This window comes from Pseudochaenichthys georgianus, chromosome 9, assembly GCF_902827115.2.
Source record: "Pseudochaenichthys georgianus chromosome 9, fPseGeo1.2, whole genome shotgun sequence".
Taxonomy (NCBI): Eukaryota; Metazoa; Chordata; class Actinopteri; order Perciformes; family Channichthyidae; genus Pseudochaenichthys; species Pseudochaenichthys georgianus.
The window spans coordinates 21,849,386-21,862,679 of record NC_047511.1 but is presented as its reverse complement, the minus strand read 5'-3'; the positions used below and the strand labels follow the sequence as shown (position 1 = coordinate 21,862,679).

Genomic DNA, 13,294 nt, shown 5'->3' with positions numbered 1-13,294 from the left:
ATCAAGTACGGTTTTCCTTCTTTGGACTTCCATAATTCATCTTTATTTATTTACTTATTCATTCAAATGTTTTATTTTACAAAATAAAATAATGCTATCTGTATCGTATTGTGTAGTATGTTAATGCAATCTAATTGCTTATAGCAGAAACATAGGGTTTGACACACACACACACACACACACACACACACACACACACACACACACACACACACACACACACACACACACACACACACACACACACAGAGAAAGCACAATGAGAAATAAATGGATTTTTCAGGGTCTTGACTTGGGTTGGTATTTTCAATAATTCTGCAAATTACTGCAAACAAATATATGTTAATAGAAAAGGTGGGAACCAACTGTTTAATATGGGAAAAGTAATACTTCTGTTAATTATGATTAATCCTTTGTTTAACCCCCCTGCATTGTTACAGAAACTCCAATTATTAGTTTACAGGCAGTACTGCTTATGGTAATGCCATATCTCATCAATTACCATTCTGTGACCGTAAATTGGCCTCAGCGCTGACAACGAGATGAGGTTAACACGCTGATTAATTTGAGCTGCTGTGATTTCAGGCTCAAGTTGACACTCATAATCTTTGACACAGACAGTGAGGTCTGCTTTCTTCCATAATGGAAAAATGTTATTTACTTCTCTCTGAGCTCAACTGAGTTTATACACATTACATATCAAATTATTATAATTTGAAATTAGAGTAACACAAACAAGGTGAGAGTTGTTCTTACTACACAACTGATGGACAAGTAATGAGAAATGTTGAATAAATGTCAAATGATAAAGCCAAACTGAATAACACGGATTATCTGTATTTTTGTTTTGCATGTTATGTAAACACAATGCAAGCTATGGCTAATGATAAATCAGAAATAATAAAAAGATTAAAGTCAGTTAAACCACTTCAGGGTGACAGTACAGTATGTGAGTAAAGGTTGTTTAATGTTTTGGAGAAGTGTGTTTGTGTAATGCTTTAGAAACAAATGGAGGATAATCCGTCATTGTTTCCAACACATTTTAGGCTTACTGTGCTGCTAAAGGAACATGTGTGACACACAACAAAAATTCAAAAATCAGTTTTTTGTTTCACATTTTCCCTATTATTAGCCTTGGAAACTCTCAGATCAACATGTGTAATTGTGTATCTAATAGATAGTTTGCCTATTGCTTGTATTGCTGCTCATCACTTTGTTGGAGGTGAACAGCTGTTTATGCTGAATAATGCCATGTTAATGATATAATGTTGCAGGATAAACAGTGATGCACAATATGATCACTGCATAGTTATACATTGTTTTAAGGATGTAATTTAAGTGTTTATAAATTACTACAATGTGAAGCCAAGTTGTGAAAATGATAATGTGAAAGCTATAGTGAGGCTGTGCTCGTCTATTTGTGACTAAAAAAAGAAGAAAGCCTTATTAAAGAATTTAAGTTTAGCTATTTGGCCTATACTGTTTGTTCAAATAGTCATTCAGCACCTACCTAATGGCAAATGGCACTGTTGCATCCCTGTGGCTTATAATGCAAGATTGAAGCTGCATATATCAGATTAAAGTGTGACTCACATACTATAGTTACAGTCTATCAACAGGGTTATTCATAGGCTGCTATGGAGAAATTCTAGTTGCCTATATTTCTGTGATTCCCATGAGAACTGAGTCCCCTTCTGGAATAACAAGATCTGGATATTATAACAAGTTCAGTTTTGCTAACTCATGGATTGAATCATATCTGAGCTAGCTCTCGAGTTAGGATCAGAGCCTGCTTTGGCCTCAGACTAAAAACGATAGAAACGATATGACACACACAGGCCTGTGTGTGCTCCTGTTTAGTTACAGTCCATCCAGTCTCAGTGATGACCGTCATGGTGAAAGGCAATGACCGTCACATCACTGCTCTGACATCTTTACCCCTCCTGTCTGCCCACTGGGAGCAGTCACCCTTCATAAACCCTTTAACCCTGTCAACTCACACACTGGTTACGAGTAACAACCATAATATAAGTTTGTGCAGCAAAATTAATTAGAATATTTAAGCACACTAGTAAAAGTCCCATTATATTTGTGTTGGATATAATCCAAATAACTACAGGTAGCCTTACATGAACCTTTCAGAAGGGTGGTCAGTACTGAGGTTCCATAAATATATAAAGGATAATATAAATTCATGCAAAAATGGTCATTATAACATCTTGTTTTACCTAATGGAGACATAAATCATTCTTGTTTTGACATTCTTGAAAATTACTTTTATTTGTTTGTTCATTTTAAATTGGTACAAACCCGTCAATGTGGTGCATTTCGATGTAAGATCAAACATTTAAGAAATGTATTAAGTAATAGCACATACAATAAGTTAAAACATGTCACAAAAAAGACCAGCGGGTACATAGCAAGAATGTTTTATCTACACAAAACATCCTAAAACAGCATAGGCCTACTGAAATATTTGTTTTTTTCCTCTTTAGATTTATGCTCCCGTCTCATGCAAACGAGACTGAGGTCGCCTAAGAAAAGTACCTCAATTAATTTGAGTGGGCACCGGTTTCTCCTTAAATTATCCAAGCGTTTAAATCCACATGCACAGTGCATGCCCGAGACCCAGTTCAATAGGCCTGCCTACAGTATGGTGCGTGTGTGGTAGGCTGTTACCACAATGTATACCCAATCTTATAAATATCCGTTTGACATAACACAACTTCACCTGAACACAATAACATGTGTGCGTAAAGACGCACCCAATGAAAACGTAAATACGACGATTGTTTGGCTCTCAATAATTAGGGCCTATATTCTAGAGATCATTACAATAGCATTTATCATCAATAGTTGATAAAAAAATCATTTTTGAATTAACAAGATACATAACCCCAAACCCATGATGTTTTTTCTTCCAGTTGTCCATCTGTGTTGTCCTTTTCTCTTTTTTCATTATGTCTAGATGTCACACAATCTCCATTTTCTCACATGTCAGGCCTGATTAGTTCGCTCGTTATGTCATTTGATCTAATAGCGGGAATAAAATCAGAAAAAGAGCCGCACGGTGGGGCTTGGAGATGAAGTTATGAGGAGAGGGGTTCGGTGGGGATTCTTTCAAAAGTCACTAAGTGAAACTCATGGACACTGTGTGCTCCAGCGCTTTGCGCCGCAGTGACGCGATGCTTGTCCCTCGCCACATGTCACTGTCCGGGGAACCACACAGCTGCGGGGAGCCCGATACGTTTGAGGGGCCGGAGAGAGAGGCCGACATTCCGGGGAAATGCGACTGGTAGAGGTGTGACTGCAGATTGCCATTTGGGTTCAGGCCGTTGGAGAGACCCATGGAGTTTGGTGGGCCAGGACCAAGGCCGCACTGTGACAGAGACTGCATGCCCGGCTGGCGACCCATGGACGGCGGGAGCTGCAGCTGGGAGACCCCCGGCATCCCCGTGGCCCAGCGAGAGTCGTTGGCGTGGAAGGAGCACAGGCTGTTCTCCATTGCAGCCGCGGCAGAGAACTGCTGCAGACCCGGCGTTGGGAGCAACGTCCCCGGCGAGCGGAAAACGTTGGTGGTCTTCTTCCTTTTCTTCCATTTAGCGCGTCTATTCTGAAACCAAACCTGCAACAGGAGAGACAGAACCGTTAGCCATCAGAGGGACACATGTCGGAAGCAGTACCTATCTGTTTATTACACTGTGAAGAGAGCTGACTAACTGTAGGACATTGGGGTCGTTATAGGCTAATGAAACTAAATGATTGCATATAAAGGCCTACAGTCAGGCACGTGCACATATAGACCCCAAAGGGGGCTTGAGCACCTGCCATTTTGCGTCTGATTAAAGAAATAATGTTTTGTTTGATTTTTGCGCACATGTAACCTAGTTCTTAAAGGTGGGGTATGTCATTTTGGAGAAACCAGCTCGAGTGCGCTAGAATTTGAAAGTACACGGAAAAATCTGCCTCTTCCTTCAGACTTCCTTACAGAGCCCCTCCTCCAACACACACGAACGCGCACATGACCAATGAGGGCACGAGATAAGTGTGAGCACAGATGGAAGGCTGACAGGCAGGTATAGGCCATCCAGTTATTTAAAAATGATTGGTCATGCTTTTTATAGCACTACGGCTTCCACAGATGAAATTTTTGTATGTATTTATTGTCAAAGCATTTAATATATTAATTGCTATCGGGATGTTAATAGCATTCCATGGAATACAACAAAAAGTGTTTCTGAAATAAATTACATACCCCACCTTCAAAGGGTGAGCAACACAAAAGTTCCAAGACTATCGTTACACAGTGTTTTCAACACAGAAGTGCTTTAGCCAATCGGAATGCAGATCCTGCAGTAGGCTACCGGAGGTGTGTGTGTGTGTGTGTGTGTGTGTGTGTGTGTGTGTGTGTGTGTGTGTGTGTGTGTGTGTGTGTGTGTGTGTGTGTGTGTGTGTGTGTGTGTGTGTGTGCGTGCGTGTGTGCGTGTGTGCGCGCGTGCGTGCGTCTGCGTGCGTGCGTGTGTGTGTGTTTAAGCTGTCAAATTATTGCCATTATTATGATTATTATTATTATTGGCTATATTTATAATATATATATAGGAGCGCCAGAAAATATCGTTTAGGGAAGTTAGAGGTTTCGTCCTTGATTCCCTGGTGAAATATACCCTGTTGTCCTTAGCGACACAACATATGTGGGTCCTGGTCTATATCGGAGTCTATAGTCTGCGTTGAGTTGGGGCAAACACATTGACAAGACATAATGGTAGATCTTCTGCAATTGGCCTAAAGACCTCCCATCAGAATATATTCACTTCCACCGTAGCGCAGGACTTTGATTGGGTAATATTAGGTGTGATGCATGAGTCGGTTTAATTTATAACATTTAAATAATCTTCTTATAAGGTGGCTGCAAAAGCCAACCATTATTACATCCTGTTTTAAAAAACGTTATGTTTGGAACTGAAACAATCAAAAATACCAGGGTTGTGAATTTCATTGTAAAGAGAAATACAACCTACAAAAGGCAATTTGTGTACAGGCAGCAGTCATAGTTGTATTACTGGTGTTCGGTAGCAGTACATCGAACAATGTATCTTTCCAACATCTCATTTACAAGCAGATTAACAGAAAATTGCAGAACAAATGGCCGGCATTACTGTACACAATCCACGTGAAAAATTCTCCACACGCACACTCGAGAACCACAAATACACCGACTCACGTACTGAGCTAAAAACGCACGCGTGTCCCAGTTGGGCTTTATAAAGATTTCATCATCTTCGGCCGTGATTAATGCGCGCGCGAGGCCGTGAGTCGATGCCTCCGTATTAAAAGTGAAATCTCGCTCTCATTCCGCTCAGCCACCCGTGACACTTCGCCCAAACCCATTACACTCGGGGGGGAAAGAAAATGCAATTTCTCATTCCATTAAAAAAGTACAATATATTCTTGAGTCCTATTAAGACGTCGCTGATAGAGCATTTTAAAGGCTGTGGAGTCACGCGCACTGTGAAGGCTGCACCTGCACGAGCTGCACTAATGTTTACCAACAGCAAGCAGGAGCCGAGCTGCACCAAGCACAGAGGATCCGACTCTACATACAATAAATAATTGATTATTAAGGTGACTAATGATTATAGGCTACTGGTTTTATTGCGTTCAGTGGGATAATTTGCATGAATTTCACATCACTGGTTAATAACCCGTTCAGTTATAAATAAGACTGAAATTGGTTGATCATGTGTTTGGTTTATTAGAGGCTGGTATGTTTCTGCACGCTTGTTAAGAAAAAAGCACTTACGTATTAGACAGTTTAAATTGTTGCAAAAGTGATAACGACCAAAATTAATAAATAACATTTTTTTAAATATAATTTCTACCCAAACATTAAGTCATTTTTGTGGGGATAATTTCTATAGATGTTTTTTTATACAATCGTGTACATATTTGGCCGGGGTAACTCTCTTCCATTTGTAATGTTAAAATAAATAGATACATACATTGTCAAAGTCTTTAAAGCCACCCATGTAATGTAATTGTTAGGACAAACAGACACCAAACATTACCACTAATTTAAATGTTTAAGGATTAAAGTCACCACATATGGCTTTGTACAAAATATTTATGTTGAATCTGAATATTTCGGAGTTTATGAGGAACGGATTCCTACAGGTGTAAATAGTTTCAGCACCTCAGACAGAGACACTTTTATTTAGATCGGACTTGGCTTCTCAGAATTAAATATGTCTTACTATCAGACTGAATTTGAACACACCATAGGAGATTTGAATTATACAATTCAATTAAAGTAGGCTTGAGGTGGTATTTTTTTCTATAAAAACTGTTATTGGACTATCAGAACCAAATAAATCCTTCACACTGCCGACAGTGAGTCTATGAGGATTGATATAGTGATTGATAAACCTTAATCAGAAATTATTTTTTAAAGCGATAATATGACTCTAATTATAATCTGCACAACAGTCCACTGTAACATTATATAATATTTTAATTAATATAGAGTGCACCAGTGACGTAAATTAACTCATTAGCTTTAATATTTCAGACATTTACTCCCAAAACATATAGCCACAATATTTGGTGACACAAATGCGTTGAGTGACAAATGTTTTTAAAATACAGTTAAATAAATACAAAAAAACCTGTTAGAAGTGAACCAACTATATCTTACAAAAGAACTGAGTGACTGAATGTTCGCCTGTTGTGAATATATAATGTTTTGCTCACTGTTTTTCAGATGGAGTTAAAGGATTATTTTTAGAACTGTAAATCGCTTAAAAATTATACAAGACCAAAACACATTCCCTGATATACAACGGCAGTATTTTCATCCTGTGAAATTCACATTGCAGATGTGTTTACCTGAACTGCAGATGTGTTTACCTGAACTCTGGACTCGGTGAGGCCGACCCTCAGTGCCAGTTCCTCCCTCATGAAGATATCAGGGTAGTGGGTTTTGGCGAAGCTGCGCTCCAGCTCGTTGAGCTGCGCCGGGGTGAAGCGCGTCCTGTGGCGCTTCTGTTTGCTGGAGGACTGACTGGAGCTCTGCTGCGGCTGCTGCTGCTGCTGCTGCTTCTCCTGCTCCTTCCCGTTCACTTGCATGCCGGCAGAGTTGGATCCCACCGTAGCGATATCTTCTCCCGGCAGGAGAGTGGTTCCCTCTACAGAGTCTGAACCAGGGGCCATGTCTCCAGGATGCCCCTGGTCTTGCAACCCACCACCCAGCCGGCACTTGAGAGCCTCCCGGTGTCCGAGTAACTCTGCAGCATCCTTCATCCCTGAGAAGATGAGGAGGAGAGTCTTTGAGTAAATACATGGGGAACCTTACATCGCAGCATCTTTAAATGAGAGTTACGTGAAACGATTTTTCTTCTTGATGACAACAGACATGCATTAATTCAAAGATTATAACACATATACTCAATATAGCTTGGGTCGTAATTTTACTGGGAATTTTAGCTATCAGATAATTCCCCCGGAAAAATTACTGTAAATAATTGCTTTAAACAACGATAAAACACTTAGCTGTTAACACAATCAAGCACAGTCTATCTATCACATCACAAGGTTTAATAAGAAGTTGAAAGCTTACACTGGAGTTTAGGGCCGGAGTTTAGTGATGATAACTCACCCAGCCGAGCATCCAGGAGGTCGGCGTGAGAGAGCATCGCGTACCGCTCCAGGGTGAAATCGCTCCAAAAAAATCCCACAACTTTGGGGCAATTTAAAAAGTATACATCGTCTAAATGAACGAAAATTCGGTTTGTGGTTAAAAAAGGAGGTCCCTTGCATTATAATGTCCTTTAGAGCGATGGGGAGGCGCTTATTAGTTGAAAGAACCCGTGAGCTTCCTCAAATAAGAGCCAATCAGAACAGGAGCTTGGAAATGTCAGCGACGTGACTCCCCCCTCTTTCTTACACACATACGCACGTTCGCTTACGCGCACGCGAACAGACAAAAACGCGCACGAAACACTACAATTCAATTCTCTGCCATTCCGTCCTCTGATTTATTAGCTTTTCATGCTCAAATTATTCCACGTTAAACGTCTTAATGTGTTTGTTTAATCTCATATCTTTGTGCCATGACAGGACTCCTGTTTGTAGATGTGTAAAACACTGAAGGGGAGCTCATGCAAATATAAGGCTGCTTTATTTCAGCTCCATGTTGAAGAAACGTACGGTTATTTAAGCAACAAAATGTATTGCCATTAAAAAATCCGGCATATCCAAATCTCAATTTTCAAATCACTGCACCAGCCTGCAGACAGGAACCCTATTTTCAAGCTGAGTATGATTGTTGATATAAAATACTGTGTATTTCCTGTTGAGGTGGATAGCAGATTGATTGTGTTCTGTTAACAGTGTGGACAGAAGTTAAAAAAAGAAAATGTAGGAGATGAGTATACCATACGCCAGGCCTCCTTTCCCCACCTCAGAGCCCCACTTCCCCCGTCCTTGGATCACAAACAAAACGAATATCGTTCCCATTCCCCCATGGCAGGTGATTTGTGGAGACAAATAGAGGAAATAAATAAATAAACGAGTACAGATGGATTTAAGCTCTGTTAGTGATCGGCCGCTTTAACTCTTATCGACTTTTCATCAACGCAGGCGCAATTAAAGGTATTTAGGCCTGTTTGGTTAAAAAAAAAAATCAGACGTGGTGGACCCTAAACGATTGTGCCCCTTTAGCAGTGGTCCATAAGTAGGTCTATTATACAATTAACAGGACAGCCATTGATCTGCGCCCCACTCTTACTTCTCCAGACAGTGCTGTTTAGAGAGGGCTTTTGGCAGATGTCAGGGTGAGCCTGCTGAATACCCCACCGCCTGGGACTAAATGGGCTTCTTTGCAGCGGCACAAAGGAGGCGTCCGAGCGAGGACTCCTCTCTCTCTCCTCCTGCTCCACATAGGCAGCTCATCTTTTATGCTCCTCAACCACAATCTGCCGGGACTCAGGGATGTAGACTATGTGGCACAGCGTGAAACGTAAGGAAATAGACCTGTGCGTGGTGCACTGACATTGGGGAGGCTGTGAGCAGCTCCCGGAGGTTCAGGAGAAGAATTCAGCATCAGCTGAGACTCGATGCGTTTGATTCAGACGCGTAGACCAGGAGATGAGAGGGACTGAGTGTTGGGAGTTGTAAGGCCAACCCTGCATGCGTTTATGAAGGGCTAGAGCCAGGAGAGACGGTCTGTATGCTTTGGAAGTGGTTTGTTTTCCAATTAGTGTAAGCGTAAAGACAAATAATGAAAAGTAAAATGAATAAATACGAATACATTTATTTTATTTTATTTGACTCATGAAGCTCAGAATGTTTCTTTTTTTCCCTCTAAAATAAGATGTCTTGTGCATGAATTAATATTTAAATAATGAATAATTTATGATAATACTATGTAAATTGTGAAGTAAGTGAATTAAAGAGTACATGTATTTCATTCTAATTTAGGACTATTGTGAGGCAGTAATTCAATGTATTATTTGAATCGAATTTGAACAAAGTATGCTCAGTTTTTTTCAAACAATTACAGTGACAGTATGCATGTTCATTTTATAAATGTATTAATGATGTTTATTATTACTATTATTATTATTTACATATTATATTGTTGTTGTTGTTGTCGTTTTTGAAAAAGCCCATTTCTGTGAAGATGAATAATTGGTAATCAGATTGTGCTCAACAACAACAACAACAACAACAACAACAACAACAACAACAATGTTATAATTATTAATTCATATTATTAAATTGTATTCTTTAAACTATTAAACGCAATGCTTTTAAAAGACAAAGTCTAATGTAAAATGTGTGTTATGGACACTGGATTTACACAAGAAATAGCACGTTTTAAAATCAAAAGGTTGCAGTTATTGTCACCGTGTATACCTAGCCTATATGTGAAGACTGCATGATAAATATTGCTATTGTGGTTTGTTGAAGTGAAAACAGGCCGGAGAGCAGACATCCCCTCAGCTGTCCGATCCCCAGGCTGTAACTTATTGCTGTAATAAGAGGAACCCACTTGAAATGGGTCTATGTCTCACTCAGCCTCCCTAACTGGACCGCATCAATCTTCCCCAGTAAAAATACACTCACATACAATCCTCCCGGGTTAATGCGGCGCATCTGAGTGCGGAACGGCTGTTTACACGCGAGGAGACACTTTTAATGGAAGCGCACCAAAAACAAATGCAATTTTGTAGAGCAATTTCAAAGATCAAGAATTCCGTGTCCACCCTCTCCGCGGTTTTTTAGCAATCAAACTGCGTTAAATCCATTGCTCATATGGGCCTTTGCAGAGCAGGTTAAAATAACACACGACGTAACGAAGGCAGGTGCATGGATAAGATGTTTTACACCAAAACCAAATATGGACCAGCAGGCGAGCTGGTTGTTTCTTATGTTAAGGCCTACTGCATCGCATCGTGGAAATATACATTCGCGCAGTTAAAACATAAAACAAATCTTAAAGGAAAATCGATTTCCCATCTGCAGAAACGGCTCTCTAACACACCAGACTGTAGTTATGTTCAGGTGATTTGAAGACAGTCGGAGGAATAAGAAGCAGACCAATAAGTGCGTTGCATCCCAGTCCTGGAGATGCAGAGAGGCGAGAGCGGGGAGCCACAGGCAGGAAAAGCCATTAGAAGCTCCCCTCTTCGACCACCCAGCCTGGCTGCACCACCCCGCGCATCTCATGCCCCAATTAGGCCCCATGCCCTCCGCCTGCTCTCCGTTACTGCGTGATCTGGTGGACAGGGCGGTAATCACGGCTTCAAATAAAATAATCAGCAAAGAAGAGCCATTTCCTTAATGCGGAAGAAGAGGCGTGTGTCACGGAGAGTATGGTGTCGTATGTGCATGCGCGCGCGCGCGTGTGTGTGTGTGTGTGTGTGTGTGTGTGTGTGTGTGTGTGTGTGTGTGTGTGTGTGTGTGTGTGTGTGTGTGTGTGCATGCGTGTGTGTGTGTGTGTGTGTGTGTGTGTGTGTGTGTGTGTGTGTGTGTGTGTGTGTGTGTGTGTGTGTGTGTGCGTGTGCGCGTGTGTGTGTCAAGCCCTGTTGTGTGGTGTTGATGGTGGTTTGGGGGTTATTAAAATAGCAATGAGAGTCACAGTGTCATTAACACTTGGTGTTCAGAGTCACGGCAGGTTCAAAACGGCCTCGTTACCTCTGCTGTAAATATTTGACACCGTGCTCAGGTGTTCTATGTTTAAAATCATTTGTAATCCAGAAACACAGCCAGGATTAACAATCTCAGGTTAAATTCAAAGGCATAATGTGATGTGGTCCATCAACATGTTATCCATGTCACTGGACCACAGTGTCACTTGTATGTTACTTGGTTTACATCTGTAGATGTAAGCCTTTTTGGCTTTTAGGAGCTAAAACAAGATTCAAAAGAAAACACTGTAAATTCACCACAAAGCCTCATCAAAAATACATGTTTCTACACTTATACTCTCAACATAATCCCTCAGCAGGTGAATGCTGGATGAACCGTTATAAAACCAAGCTCTAAAAACTACCATATTTGTGTTGTTGTGATGATTTAATGACTAATTATAGCTTCAAGAGACCACAAATATTGACTATTCAGCTAAAATTCTCTTAGACAATTAAGGAAATTTAACACATGATTAGTCACCTAATTGACTAAAAGGTTGCGGCCCTAAACATCACACACGTTCATTGAAACAAAAAGGTCACTGCTGGTGCTGACGGTTGATATATAATCACAATATGTGCATCCAAATCACAAATGCATTGAGTATTTATATCATTCAATTTTAAAGGAGCTGGAGCTGCCAATATATGGTGCCAACACCATTTTGGTAATTTCCAAAATGTAGTTAATTTTATAATTTCTACAGTGTCACATTTCTGCAAACTTTATAACGAATAAAATCCTTTAAATGTGTGGTGATCCATTTGATATTCCAGCTGTTTTCCTCACTGTCTAAAAACTGGACATATTGGAAATGCAGAGTTTAAGGGCAACAGCAAAACAAATCTTCCTTGAAATCTGTTTTGACAGCTTATTGGCTCAGAGTATCTACTGAGGTCTGCTACACAATTCTGATAAAAGCTTGACTCCACATGATCGTGAGTGCTATATGTTTTCATTATTTGTTCAGTACTGGCAGCAGTGCAAAGCAGTGGTGCTTGAATGTGCTTTTTCTGCGTTAATTTAATTTCTCTGCATAAATACCTATTTTAACACATTTAAAACGGAAGCATATTAAACCAACAAGGTGAGAGTACTAAACCTGTAATCTATTGTATTTACAGTCTGACCTCAGTCACTTGGGCTCCTCCAGCTGTCTACAGATCTAATTCCTTCTCCTCCCAGACACCTTGACTTTCCCTGCAGACAGTTCTGCTCCAGCTATTAGAATATGTTCTTTCTTAAGTCCGGTCATTAGTTAGGTCCATTACTGTGGCTCCATCATTAGGAAGCTGTAATGCATCATTGAAGGTAATGAGTGCCTAACATTACAGGTGCCAGCCAGCCCTCGACACACTGAGCAGGAACCTTTTACACTGCAGCCTGGAAACATCTCAGCTTTACTCATTTTAACGTAGAATCTGTCAGTGAGTTGATAGTGGCATTAAAAGAGATCCTTTATGTTCTGATGCGATATTTATTTCATTATGAAAGATTTGAATTTCCTAACAAAGAGTTGATTTACGTAGATGATTAACTACAAAATAATTGATGATTAAACGGTAAGAAAATTATATTTGTGATTGTCGCAAACGTGTATATTATTTCACACATACCTCCTGCAGAGACTTACAAAAACAGATAAAAGGGGAGGACTTGGGTCAGTAATGTCTCTGAGTAGCTTGAAATTAGAAACATGTGCTGGTAATTATCAAACTTCAGCAAAGCCACATCATGCAATTTAATGCCTCAGCAAATTAAAGAATAAATGGGATCAGTCTCTTTGACCTTGCTCGCTCTGACTTGCCCAACTTGATCTACCTGATACTTCAAGTGTGTGACTCGCCCACTCTAGACATACACACACAAAGGTAGAGAAAAATGTGCACATAAACACACATCCTAAAAATGAGTTGATTGTGTGATGATAGGGACAATGTGAAAGCAATGCAGCAAAACCTATAAAACTAATCGAAAAGGTGCACATACACTTGTTGTATTCCTCATGTTTTCAGCGCGTTACTCACCCAGCCAGCTCATCTCTCACTTCACAAATCCCACACTTTCCCATCCATCCATTCTCTTTATCATCCTCTCCTCCCCT

The 13,294-nt window shown here is 40.3% G+C and overlaps 1 protein-coding gene across 2 annotated transcripts; it reads right to left on the bottom strand.

Annotated features, from left to right (window-relative positions):
* Positions 1-2,403: 2,403 nt before the first annotated feature.
* Positions 2,404-7,688, bottom strand: LOC117453057 (homeobox protein orthopedia B-like). 2 transcript variants are annotated; one of them, XM_071204265.1, is made up of 3 exons: positions 7,613-7,688; positions 6,904-7,298; positions 2,404-3,625 (listed from the first exon to the last, which is right to left on the bottom strand). In XM_071204265.1, the coding sequence occupies exons 1-3, from the start codon at positions 7,686-7,688 to the stop codon at positions 3,131-3,133; spliced, it is 966 nt and encodes a 321-aa protein (XP_071060366.1). In that variant the 3' UTR covers positions 2,404-3,130. The 2 variants fall into 2 exon arrangements, with proteins under 2 accessions (XP_071060366.1, XP_033947806.1); XM_034091915.1 differs by having other exon boundaries at positions 7,652-7,688.
* Positions 7,689-13,294: the final 5,606 nt, after the last annotated feature.

Bases quoted from the DNA above. Each gene is read 5' to 3' on its own strand.
- LOC117453057 (XM_071204265.1), bottom strand. From the start codon at position 7,688: ATGCTCTCTCACGCCGACCTCCTGGATGCTCGGCTGGGTGAGTTATCA. The intron at 7,299-7,612 runs GTAAGCTTTCAA...TCATCTTCTCAG, and splicing joins CTCCGGCCCTAAACTCCAGT to GGATGAAGGATGCTGCAGAG. The intron at 3,626-6,903 runs GTAAACACATCT...CTCCTGTTGCAG, and splicing joins TCACCGAGTCCAGAGTTCAG to GTTTGGTTTCAGAATAGACG.